The sequence below is a fragment of the Physeter macrocephalus genome, chromosome 7, assembly GCF_002837175.3.
Source record: "Physeter macrocephalus isolate SW-GA chromosome 7, ASM283717v5, whole genome shotgun sequence".
Lineage (NCBI taxonomy): Eukaryota > Metazoa > Chordata > Mammalia > Artiodactyla > Physeteridae > Physeter > Physeter macrocephalus.
Window position 1 is genome coordinate 48924627 of NC_041220.1, and position 13225 is coordinate 48937851.

The following is a 13225-nucleotide window of genomic DNA, read 5'->3' on the forward strand; positions in this document are numbered from 1 at the left end:
GTGAGCCATGGCCGCTGAGCCTGCGCGTCCGGAGCCTGTGCTCCGCAACGGGAGAGGCCGCAACGGTGAGAGGCCCGCGTACCGCAATAAAAAAAAAAAAATTTCCCCTCTGGCTAAGGTAGTAAAGACCTGAAAGGGGATAAGAGCAGAAGCAGGGAGGAGAACGTAGAAATCAAGGTGAGAAATGCCTGTAAGTGGGATGAGTGGGATGATGACCGTCAATGACCGTAAGTAGCAGAGGAAATGAATGAATTCAGGAAATGGTCTGGAAAGAAAACAAACAGAACTTACATTGGATGCACTGGATTTGAGGGTGAAGAAAAAGGAATCAGGGAGAAATAGATTTTGGCGGCGGGAAAATCTTCAGTCTTCAGTTGGAAGACTGAAGGAGGAACAAGATTGGGAGGAAAATCAAGACTTTTGTCTCAAAGCATACTATATTTGAGGTGCCTATGATATATCCAAATGAAGATGTTCAGTAGGCAGTTGAATACAAAAGTGTGGGACTTTAAAAACATGAGCAGACCAAAGAGTGTATTTTTGGCAGAATGATCTGGTACACCTTTATAAGGAGGTGACAAATACCCGAGGGAAGAGTGTCCTGGCAGAGGAAAAAGCAAGTGAAATGATCAAGGTGGGAGCAAGGAGGCCCATGTGGCTGGAGAGCAGAGACAGTGGGGCGAGTGGTGGGACACAAGGCTGGAGAGGCAGGTCAGATCATGTGGGCCTTGCAGGCTTACTTAGGACTTTAGACTACAAACTCTGCAAGATAAGAACCCCCTCTGGAGAGGTGAGATCAGGAGAGTTGTTTGTAATTTATGTTCTAAGGGATCCCTGTGACTGCCACATGAACGATGAACTGGTGGAAATGATGTGGGGAAGGCATGAATGTGGCAAGACTGGAAGCTACTGCAGCAGACCAAGCAAGAGATGATAGTGGCTTACAAAGGCGATGAAGGCTTGGATGTTAAGAATGGTCATTGTCATGACATATTTCAAAACTAGGGTTTGCTAACGGCTTGGAGGCAAAGTGTAAGGGAAAAACGGGTGTCAAAAATGACTCCAAGGTTTTTGACCTGAGCACCTGGATGAATGAATTGTGGTGCCACTTGCTAAAATGGGGAACAGTGGAGGAAGAGCAAGTTTGGGGGCAGAAGTAAGAGTTCAGCGATGGATATGTTAAATTTTACATTTCTACTAGATATTCGAGTAGGGTTGTTAAAGAGACAATTGGTTACAAAACTCTGGAGCTCAAGAAAGAAATGGAGGCTGGAGATAATTTGGGAAGTCATCAGGATACAATTAAAGCCACAGAACTGATGACATCATCCAGGGAGCAAGGAAAGTTCTAAAGAATCTGAGAGAACTGAGCCATCGCCCACTTCAACCTAGAGGCTGGGAAAAGAAAGATGATCTAGCAAAGGAAACTGAGTCAGGAGCATTCAATGAGGCAGGATGACAATGAAGTGGTATCCCAGAAGTCAAGTAGAGAAAGACTTCCAAGAAACAAGGAGTGAATGTGTCAAACAAGTAAGATGAGGATGAAGAATTAGCCATTGAATTTGGCAAGGAGGAGGTCATTGTGACCTCAACAAGAGCAACTTCAGCTAAGTAGAGGGGATAAAAGCTTAAGTCGGTTCTCAAGAGAATGGGAAGAGAGGATATGGAGACAAAAACTCATAAACAACTATTTTGAGGAATTTTCCTCTAAAATGGAGTAGAGTATAGGAGTGGTACCTAGAGGGGTACATGGGGTTAAGGGAAGGTTTGGTTTCTTCAAGATAGGAGTTATTGCTGCATGTTCATGTGCTCATGGGAATGATCCAGTGGAGAGGGAAACAAAATGATGTGGGAAAGAGAGGGGCTAATTTTAGCGGCAAAGAGCTTAAAGTTAGGTGGAATAGGATTCAACATACAGGTTGAGAGAATGGCCTCTATTATTAACAGGACAAAGGGTAGAGTATATATGTATAGATCCTGGTAGTTTGGTAGGTTCCATGTTAGCAAATGAATTGATTAGGGAAATGTAGTATGATTGCCATACAATCACTGAGAGCAATGAAAGCACACTTGAAGTTCAAGATCATGGATTTAAAGATCAGTCAACATAGTTGTTTGTTTTCCCTTGTCATCATTTTTTTTTTTCGCATCTTTTCAAGTGCAGGCAAGAATTGGATTTAACTAAGCAAGAATGATAGAGGGAGAGACAAGGGAGCTAATACTTGCAAGGAAGTGATTCTATTGGTAGACCATGGACTATAAGGTAAGGAGAGACAGAAGGACATAAGGTAGTAAGTGATATATAATGAACAGTTGATAGCATCAGTGGATTAGAGGTCCCTTTGAAGCTGAAGAATTGAGAGGGTACACGGAGGAGTAAGTGAGCTGGAAAGATAGATGTGCTTAGAGATTAGAGTGCTTGAAACAGAGATTTTGGAAATGATACAGCAATTGACATTATCAAGGGCTAATGCAGTGGGTGTCTAAGATGCAGTGAAGGATCCCATCATTCAAAGTGAAGAGGTCAAAGAACTAAGAAGGCAAATGGATCACCCATACTGAAATATCCACACAAAAAGGTGACAAAAGGGTTGGCGGTGGGAGAAAGACAGTAAACTAGAGCAGTTTCAGTGGAGTGGAGGAGAAAGACGCCTAACTAGGTGGGTAGAGGAGAGAATGGCAAGCAAGAAAAAGGAGTCAGTGAGTATAGATAACTCTTTTGACAAGCTCTGCAGTGACCTGCAGAAAAATGGGGCTGATGGTGCGAGAAGGAAGGGTCTGAAGAAGACATGGGGTTAAGGGTTATTTCAAGATAGAAGATTCTGCTCAACATCATTAATCATTAGAGAAATGCAAATCAAAACTACAATGAGATATCATCTCACACCAGTCAGAATGGCCATCATCAAAAAATCTACAAAAAATACATGCTGGAGAGGGTGTGGAGAAAAGGGAACCCTCTTGCACTGTTGGTAGGAACGTAAATTGATACAGACACTATGGAGAACAGTATGGAGGTTCCTTAAAAAACAAAATAGAACTACCATACGACCCAGCAATCCCACTACTGGGTATATACCCTAAGAAAACCATAGTCCAAAAAGAGTCATGTACCACAATGTTCATTGCAGCTCTATTTACCATAGCCAGGACATGGAAGCAACCTAAGTGTCCATTGACAGATGAATGGATAAAGATGTGGCACATATATATATATACTATGGAATATTACTCAGCCATTAAAAGAAATAAAATTGAGTTATTTGTAGCGAGGTGGATGGACCTAGAGTCTGTCACACAGATTGAAGTAAGTCAGAAAAAGAAAAATAAATACTGTATGCTAACACATATATATGGAATCTAAAAAACAACAACAACAAAATGGTCATGAAGAACCCAGGGGCAAGATAGGAATAAAGACGCAGACCTACTAGAGAATGGACTTGAGGATACGGGGAGGGGGAAGGGTAAGCTGGGACAAAGTGAGAGAGTGCCATGGACATATATACACTACCAAATGTAAAACAGATAGCTAGTGGGAAGCAGCCACATAGCACAGGGAGATCAGCTCAGTGCTTTGTGACCACCTAGAGGGATGGGACAGGGAGGGTGGGAGGGAGGGAGATGCAAGAGGGAAGAGATATGGGGACATATGTATAACTGATTCACTTTGTTATAAAGCAGAAACTAACACACCATTGTAAAGCAATTATACTCCAGTAAAGATGTTTAAAAAAAAAAAGAAGATTCTAGAGTATATGTGTATGCTCATGGGTCTTATTCATTAGAAAGAGAGAGACTGATGCTGTTAGGAGAGAGAGGGGATAATTGCAGGAACAAAGGTCTTCAGGAGACAAGAGTGGAATCCAAAGCACAAGTGGAGGCTTTTGCCTCTCATAGAAAGAGGCACAGTTCTTCCCTGAAATATGAGAAAAGGCAGAATCCATGGGTGCAGGTTAGAGTAAGGCAATAGATTAGTGGTAAGAAAATAAGGGAGTTCATGACATTGCTTCTACTTTCTCAAGTGTGAGGCAAAGTCTTCAGCTGTTTGGGGTCAAAGGTGTGAAGGCTGGAGTAGAGTAAAGAAGGCATTTAGTCATCTCACAGAGCAGGAGAACTAATTTATTAGGTGAATAAAGTGGGCTTGCTAGGCAGTGCCAAGTGACCAGCTGAGATTTGTGTTCATGAAATTGAAATAAAAGCAGTCAGTATGATTGTGTGATTTTGTACAGGAAGAGTCAGCTGCTCAGGTGCAGGCAGAGGGTGGATGGGTGGGCTTAACCAGGGTTGAGGTTTTCCCAGGAGAAGTACAGTGAACAGCCAAAGAGCCAATGGGGTGGTGAAGATGTTGTAAGTAAGCAACTAACATGACAGACCATAGAATCAAGGCTGATAAAGACAAGTCAAGGAGAAAATGAGATGAAACGTGGTCAGCCAAGGAACTGGAAGCCCAATGTGGACCAGAAATTGTTCTGGGTGGAGTCATCAATGAGAGGCCATAAGTGAGCTGGATGTTTATACCCAAGTCCCATCAGCCCTGTTAGCTTGTGAACCTGGTGATGACTGAACATATAGTAAGCACTTAGTAAACACACTCTTTGAATTTTTGCTCAATGAATGTTTTGTTACTACATCTTTAACAATGTAATAGCATTTATTGAGCACCACCATGTGCTAAACACTGAGAAAACTATCCTCCCTTCAAGGATCCCTCCCCTTAGCTGAGGAAAAAGATAGTGATATAACCCAAAATCTTAAGTGCTATAATAGAGGTATGTTCAAAGTGGCAACCCAGAGAACTGCAATGACTTACTGTAGAGAAGCCTTAAGAAGGGCTTCAAAAAGAAGTGACAGTGATTAATCGAGGACAGCTAGTGACAGTGACTAATCAAGGACAGCTAGGAAGTCCCCAGGTGGAGAGAGAGCAGAGTGAAGAGACTGTTTCATCACCAGAGTCTCAATTTCCTATCAGAGCTTCCTGAGGTCCAAAGACAGGGCACTGCAAAACAGCAGGTAAATGACACAAGTGTTATCCTCCTTCAAAACAAAATGGGGGGACTTCCTTCGTGGCACAGTGGTTAAGAATCCACCTGCCAATGCAGGGGACACGGGTTCAAGCCCTGGTCAGGGAAGATCCCACGTGCCGTGGAGCTACTAAGCCCGTGAGTCACAACTACTGAGCCTGCACTCTAGAGCCCGCACGCCACAACTACTGAGCCCTCGTGCTTACAGCCGGTGCTCCACAACAAGAGAAGCCACCGCAGCGAGAAGCCCGTGCACTGCAATGAAGAGCAGCCCCGCTCGCTGCAACTAGAGAAAGCTCGCGCAGCAGCGAAGACCCAGTGCAGTCAAAAATAAATAAATAAATAAATAAATTTACATTAAAAAAAAAAAGGTTCCTTGCAGGCAAACCTTCCCATTAGAACCCCCAGAGGGACCCCCAGCACCTACCTCTCAGGGAAGATGGCGGAAGCCGTGGCGGGAATCTGGTCAGCAGAGACGGGGAGATCACACCAGCTCTGGGAAGCAACTCGACTTCGTGGGGCTTGTGGGGCTCGCGGGGAGCATGGGGCCCCTGGGGCTTATGGGGCTTGCGGGCCTCACGGGGTGGATGAGGCTCGTAGGGTGCATGGGGTTTGGGGGGCCTGTGGGGCTCACAGGGTTGGTAGAGCTCATAGGGCTCGTGGGGCTCGGAGATCTGGTGGGACTCTGCACACGCCTCGGACTCGCCTGGCTGGTTGTGCATGTCAAATATCCTGACTACAAAGGGCTTCTAGAGGGCTTCGGAGCGAGCGGATATTTCTGCCGTGTCACGCCCATCGGACAGCCCAGAAGAACCGGAAAACTCTTGGCTCTCCATTGGCGGCCCAGAAGCTCCCGCTAGGCGACGGCCGGAGGCTGCTCGCCTTCTGGAAGATGCGAGAGGATAGGCTGGCGGCCAGCACTCCGCGCCCCGCCCCAGCGCGCCCAACTCCGACGCCGACGCCGCAGCGGCGCGACAAGCCCCGCCTCTGGGCCCCTCCCTGCACGTTCTCCTGTTGCCAAGAGGACCCGCCAAGCTTCGGCGGCCCACCTGGGGCCCCGCCCCTTAGAAAGGAGACAGGCGAAAAAGAGAAAAGGGGCGAGCTCCTGATCAGCTGTTTTTGCTTCCCTTACTTTAAGTCTGTTTCTAAGCGCATACACTTGCATGTAGGATCATTATATCTTCTTGCAGAGCTGACCTCTTTATCATTATGTAATTCCCCTCTTTTAAAAAATTATTTTTCCTGTTTTATTGAGAAATAACTGACATACATCCCTGTATAAGTTTAAGGTGTACAGCATGATGGTGTGATTTACATGTATTGTGAAATGATTACCATGATAAGTTTAGTTAACATCCATCCTCTCATACTGATACAATAAAAAAATTTTTTTTTCTCCTTGTTATGAAAATTCTTAGGATCTACTCTTAACAACTTTCCTATAATGCATACAGCAGTGTTAACTAGAGTCATCATGTTGTAGGTTCCATCCCTGGTGCTTATTTATCTTATAACTGGAAGTTTGTATCTTTTGACCACCTTCCTCTAACCGACCCCCTCCCCCCTATCCATATAACCACAAACCTGATTCCTTTTTCTGAGTTTGGTGTTTGTTTGTTTAAATTCCTCATATCAGTAGATCATATAGTATTTGTCTTTCTGTCTTATTTTGCTTAGCATAATGCCTTCGAGGTCCACCCATGTTGTTGCAAATGATAGGATTTCCTTGTTTTTTAATGGCTGAATAATATTCCATTGTATGCATGTTTGTATGCACATATATATATACACATATATATACACTACAAATTCTTTTATCCATTCACCCATCCATGGACACTTAGGTTGTTTCCATGTCTTCTCTACTGAAAATAATGCTGCTAGGAACATGGTGGTGCAGATACCTTTTTGAGTTAGTGTTGTCCTTTCCTTTGGATATATTCTCAGAAGTGGAATTGCTGGATTATACAGTAGTTCTATTTTTAATTTTTTGAGGACCCTCCATACTGTTTTCCACGGTGGCTGTGCCAATTTACAATCCCACCAACGGTACCAAAAATTCCCTTTTTTCTACATCCAAGCTGGCGTTTGTTATCTTGTCTTTTTGATGATGGCCATTCTAATAGGCTTGGGGGGATACTTCATTGTTTAACTGGCATTTCCCTAATGAGGAGTGATGTTGAGTATATTTTTATGTACATGTTGGCCATTTATAGATCTTCTTCAGGAAAAATGTCTGTTCAGGTCCTTTGCCCGTTTCTTATTTTTTCTAATATTGAGTTGTATGAGTTCTTTATATATTTTGAATATTAACCCCTTATCAGATATATGGTTTGCAAATACTTGTCCCATTCCATTGGTTGTTTTCTCATTTTGTTGATGGTTTCTTTTGCTGTGTAGAAGCTTTTTAGTTTGATGTAGTCCCACTTATCTTTTATTTTGTTGCTTGTGCTTTAGGTATAATTCCCCTCTTTATCTTTGATAACTTTCATTATTCTCAAATCTTCTCTGTCTGAAATTAATATAGCTACTCCTGCTTCCTTCTGGCTAGTGTTATATCTTTCTTCATTCACATAATTTTAATCTATATGTCTCTTTATATTCAAAGTGAGTTTCTTGTAAGCAAGAAGTGAGTTTATGGATCTTTTATTTTTTAATCCACTCTGAAATTTGTCTTTTAATTGGTGCATTTAGACCACCGAACTTCAGTGATCATTGATTTAGTTGGATTAATAGCTACCATATTTTTACTGTTTTCTATCTGTTGTCCTTGTTCTTTCTCTTTTTGTCTTCCTTTCTTTTTCTACTTTTGTGGTTTTAATTGAGCATTTTATTTGATTTCATTTTCTCTTTTCTTGGCATATCATTTATAACTTCTTTTATTTTTTTTAGTAGTTGTCCTAGAGTTTGCAATATACATTAACAACAAATCCAAGTCTACTTTCAAATAACACTATACCACTTCACAGGTAAGGTGAATACCTTATAATAACTAAATAATCCAAATTCCTCCCTCTCATCCCTTGTATCATTGCTGTCATAACATTTATACACACATATAAGCATACACAGTCAAATATAATGTTGCTATTATTATTTTGAAGAAACTGTAATCTGTTAGATCAATTAAGAATAAGACAAATGAAAGTTTTAATTTTACCTTCACTTATTCCTTTTCCAATGTTCTTCCTTTCTTTATGTAGGTCCAATATCTGACCTATATCATTTTCCTTCTGTCTAAAGAATTTCTTTTTAACATATCTTGCAACACAGAAGTACTGGCAAAAACTTCCCTCAATTTTTGTCTAAGAAATTTTTTTCCTTCACTTTTTTTTTGGTGGTACGCGGGCCTCTCACTGTTGTGGCCTCTCCCGTTGCGGAGCACAGGCTCCAGACGCACAGGCTCAGTGGCCATGGCTCATGGGCCTAGCTGCTCCGTGGCATGTGGGATCTTCCCAGACCAGGGCACAAACCCGTGTCCCCTGCATCGGCCGGCGGACTCTCAACCACTGCGCCACCAGGGAAGCCCTCTCCTTCACTTTTGAAGGATTTCACAGGGTACAGAATTCTAGGCTAACAGTTTTTTTCTCTCAACACTGTGAATATTTTACTCCATTCTTTTCTTGTTTGCATGGTTTCTCAGAAGCCTAATGTAATTCTTATCTTTGATCCTCTATAGGTAAGGTGTTTTTTCCTCTGGCTTCTTTCTGGATTTTTCCTTCATCTTTGATTTTCTGCAGCTTAAAAGTGATATGCCTATCTATAGTTTTGTTGTTGTTGTTGCTGTTGTTTTTTGTGGGGGAGGGCATTTGTCTTCCTTGGTGTTCTCTGAGCTTCTGGGATCTGTGGTTTGGTGTCCGACATTAATTTGGAGAAATTCTTAGTCATCGTTTCAAATAATTATTCTGTTCCTTTCTTCTCTCTCTTTCTGGTTTCCCATTACACACATGTTGCAACTTTTGTAGTTGTCCCACAGTCCTTGTATATTCTGTTCTGTTTTTTTCTAGACTTTGTTCTTAGATTTTCAGTTTTGGAGGTTTCTATTGAGATATCCTCAAGCTCAGAGATTCGTTCCTCAGCTATGTCCAGTCTTTCAACAAGCCCACCAAACACATTCTTCATTTCTGTATGGTGCTTGTGGTATCTCTTCTGTATTTTTTGCCTTTTAGTATGTCTTGTAGTTTTTCTTGATAGCCAGGCATGATGTACTGGGTAAAAGGAGCTGCTGTAAACAGGCCTTTAGTAATGTGGTGGTGAGGTGTGGGGGGAGGGGGAGTGTTCTATAGTCCTATGATTAGCTCTTAGTCTTTTAGAGACTAAGTGCCTCTGGACTGCAAACTTAAGTCTTAGTTTTCTGCCCTTTTAGGTGGAACAGAATGTCTAGAGTGGGCTGGAGTTGGGTATTTCCCCCAGGTCAGTTAGGCTCTGGTAATAACCCAGCAGGCTAGGCTCTGGTTAACTAGTTTCCCCTGAGGGCAGGCCTTGTTAAGAAGGACAGAGTGCCCTGGCATATTTCAAAAATTTTTTCCCCTCCCTTGGAAGCACCAGGGGATTTCTCTCCAATATTTATTATGGGAATCTGGTCAAGGTCCTGGAGGTAAATCTCAAATAATTGGGGGCCCCTCCAATGACTGGGTTCCCCTAGAGTTTTTTAACTTTCAGATTACTCTCCTTTGAGCAACCAGCAATTCATCAGTCACCATTCTGTTTTTTCTACCCTGGGGTTCCCATGGGGAGTTTCCCACTATAAGTCTCTGCTCTGGTAAATTGTTAATCTCTGTATTCTCCTGTTGCTCCCTCCAATGCTGATTTTTTAGTCTGTTCAGCTTTTTAACTTGTTAGAATGGCGTGGCGGCTTCCAAGCTTCTTACATGCTGGACTCAAAACTGGAAGTCCTTTTTTTTTTTTTTTAAAAAAGATCAAGACAGGACACTAAGGTTCAAAGTTGGATTTATATCATGTCTGTAGGTAAATAGAGTTATCACTCTTGCAAAGTATTTCTAGTAAAGAAAGCTTATCTATATAAAAAAGCTAAATATCAAGAATTTAAAAAACAAATCCCCACGGTGTTCTTCTTTTAGTGCAATAGTTTTTTTATTGTTGTCTTTTTTTTGCGGTTCACAGGCCTCTCACTGCTGTGGCCTCTCCTGTTGCGGAGCACAGGCTCCAGATGCACAGGCTCAGCAGCCATGGCTCACGGGCCCAGCCGCTCCGCGGCATGTGGGATCTTCCTGGACCGGGGCACAGACCCGTGTCCCCTGCATCGGCAGGCGGACTCTCAACCACTGCGCCACCAGGGAAGCCCTGAAATAGTTTCTTAAAAAGAAGCCTTTCCTAAATCTTTCTGAATGCTGTTAATTTATATTTCTATGTGGGTTTGATAGTGCTTACTTTTCTTATTGCCCTATCCTGATATTTCTTTCCCTACAGTGTTAAACGGATCCACTTAAAGGAAAGGCACTTGGATTTTTACTTGAAAAGAGAAAAGTTATTAAAATATTTTAATGTAAATCTCATTTCATTGAGAAACTACAAATGGAATGAATGCTTGCTACTGTTCACTTTAATTTGGTTGATTAAAAATCCAAATCCCGGGAATTCCCTGGTGGAGCAGTGGTTAAGAATCCACCTGCCAATGCAGGGGACATTGGTTCAAGCCCTGGTCTGGGTAGATCCCACATGCCACGGAGCAATGAAGCCCATGCACCACAACTACTGAGCCTGCGCTCTAGAGCCTGCGAGCCACAACTACTGAGCCAATGTGCCACAACTACTGAAGCCCGTGCACCTAGAGCCCATGATCTGCAACAAGAGAAGCCACCGCAATGAGAAGTCCATGCACCACAACAAAAAGTAGCCCCCGCTCACCGCAACTAGAGAAAGCCCACATGCAGCAACAAAGACCCAACGCAGCCAAAAATAAATAAAAAATTAAAAAAAAATCCAAATCCCTCCAAATACATTGTTTTACCAATATTTTTAAAGTTCAAAATAGAAATATAGATCCTCTTAATCAATTAACATTATCTTATATATGTGTATATGCCGTGCATTGAGAAAATAGGAAATGCCTTATTTTTTATTGGAAAGTGGAAACTTTTGGCTTCCAGCCTGCCACTAAACATTCCCTGGTGATATTCAAATCGTGAGCCTCACAGTGGGCCTAGGCCTGATCACTGCATGTCTGCAGCCAGCTGTGCAATCAGGTCTCTGGCATCTTGCATGATGGAGGGTATCTCTGAGCCATTCTCAGTCACCTGGGTTCCGAACAAGAACATCTTCCTGTCATTTCCCACCTCAGATAATGCCAAAGCTTCATGGATATCTGTAATGTGATAGGCTACTTCAAGATCCTTCACCAAGAATGAAAAAAGAATTGAGAAAAAGTTGGTTATTTTGCAGTCTTTTTGGATACATTTATTACTCTCATTTATTGCTCTCAATGACCCCACCTCCATTCTAATATGGAGGATACTGTAATCCCATTACTATGATCTTAATGATTGTTTGAATATAATGATTTTCACTGGAATTATATCAGCATTTATGAGTTATCATCAAAAAAGTATGTTCTGGAATGAAGTTAAGTCAATATAATACCTTAATCAATTTCCTAAACAGTGCAGTCAATCTGCTTCTAATTTTGTTTTTCCATTTTTATCTTTATTTTCCTAAGATTATTTTTAATTTGTCTTTAACAATAGAAATTTGATTCATTAATTGGTTTTTGTCCGTATCATATTTTATTGATTAAGCATTTGTCAAATGTGAGTTTTCTTTTGCAACCATTATTTCTACTGAACAAAAAATTTTGGGTCAAATTTGAGGGGATGGAGGGAGACTGAGAAGGGATAAAGGAGGAAGTGAATTTAGAAAATGCAGCAGTGGGTAAAGGAGGCTGAGAGGGGAGGGACAGGTGGAGGGAAAGAGGACAAGATGGAGAACTGGGCAAGGCTTAAAGGACGGAAACCCACTGGTAGAGGCAGAGAGAGGAGAGATTAAAATGAGGAGACAGAAAGCATGTGTTTATGCTGCATGCCAAGGTCAAAACCTCCTTGAGGTCAAAATGCCAAGGTCAAAACATATTTCTTTGCCTCTCACACATCAAGAATTATTTATGCAAATGACCTCTGACATTCCCTCTCCTAAATACATACACAGATTCAGTTATAGTTTTTAAGTCCTTTGCAACAGTTTAAGTATTTTCACTCCTAAAATTGCATTTGTATTTGGCTTTTTGTTGTTTCATAGTGTTCTCCCATAGCTTTAGGGCATCATCTAGAAATAGTCCAATACTGTGTCATTTTTTTCTTGTACCAATATGAACCTATCAAATTCCATAACTGGGAGCCTGTGAGACTTTTCCTGATGTGGTATGATTACCTTTCTGGTCCTCCCAATATATTGCCTGTCTGAAACCTGAATTCACTTATTCCTAGAGCCTGCAGTGAATTTTGCAACTGTGTTAATGAATCTAGTAACACGTGGACAATGTCTCAAGTTAAAAAAAAAAAGTCACTGATGGAATTGGAGAGGAAGAAAATAGGAGAAGGAGGGTGTTGCATGGGAGGCGGGGCTCCTTGTAATGATAAAAGCACATCAGGGATAAATATCAGGTGCATTCCACACTTACATAACTGTGCCTTAACAGAGATCATCACTCAAAGAGTAAAGATAGTAAGTTGACGCTTTAAAAATACTTATGTAATAACTTGAACCAATGAGTCATACAAAAGAATAAATTACGTTGGCCAAGGAGTATCAACCAAGATGCATTAAACTTAAACTAGAATATCCAATCCTTTTATTATTAAACCCCACTAAAAGTTATAAATTTGACACCAAATGGCTCTGTTTATTCAATTAAAAAAATTTTTTTATTTTATTATTATTTTTTGGCTGAGTTGGGTCTTCATTGCTGCACGCGGGCTTCCTCTAGTTGTGGCAAGCAGGGGCTACTCTTCATTGTGGTGCGCGGGCTTCTCATTGCTGTGGCTTCTCTTGTTGCGGAGCACGGGCTCTAGGTGTGCGGGCTTCAGCAGTTGTGGCACGTGGGCTCAGCAGTTGTGGCTCACAGGCTCAGTAGTCGTGGCTCACAGGCTCTAGAGCGCAGGCTCAGTAGTTGTGGCGCACGGGCTTAGTGGCCCCGCGGCATGTGGGATCTTCCCAGACCAGGGCTCGAACCCGTGTCCCCTGCATTG

At 42.0% G+C, this 13225-nt stretch overlaps 2 protein-coding genes across 2 annotated transcripts in view; both read right to left on the minus strand.

Annotated features, from left to right (window-relative positions):
- Nucleotides 1–5883, minus strand: part of SPMAP2L (sperm microtubule associated protein 2 like) — an 80668-nt gene extending 74785 nt beyond the window's left edge. The window contains 1 exon segment of the mRNA XM_024132032.3: nucleotides 5452–5883. Within this exon segment, the coding sequence (XP_023987800.1) occupies nucleotides 5452–5860 (409 nt within the window). The 5' untranslated portion in view covers nucleotides 5861–5883.
- A 5191-nt stretch (nucleotides 5884–11074) lies between these two features.
- On the minus strand, nucleotides 11075–11482 carry LOC129392265 (ADP-ribosylation factor-like protein 9). Its single transcript, XM_055086332.1, has 2 exons — nucleotides 11477–11482; nucleotides 11075–11377 (listed from the first exon to the last, which is right to left on the minus strand). The coding sequence occupies exons 1-2, from the start codon at nucleotides 11480–11482 to the stop codon at nucleotides 11198–11200; spliced, it is 186 nt and encodes a 61-aa protein (XP_054942307.1). The 3' UTR covers nucleotides 11075–11197.
- Nucleotides 11483–13225: the final 1743 nt, after the last annotated feature.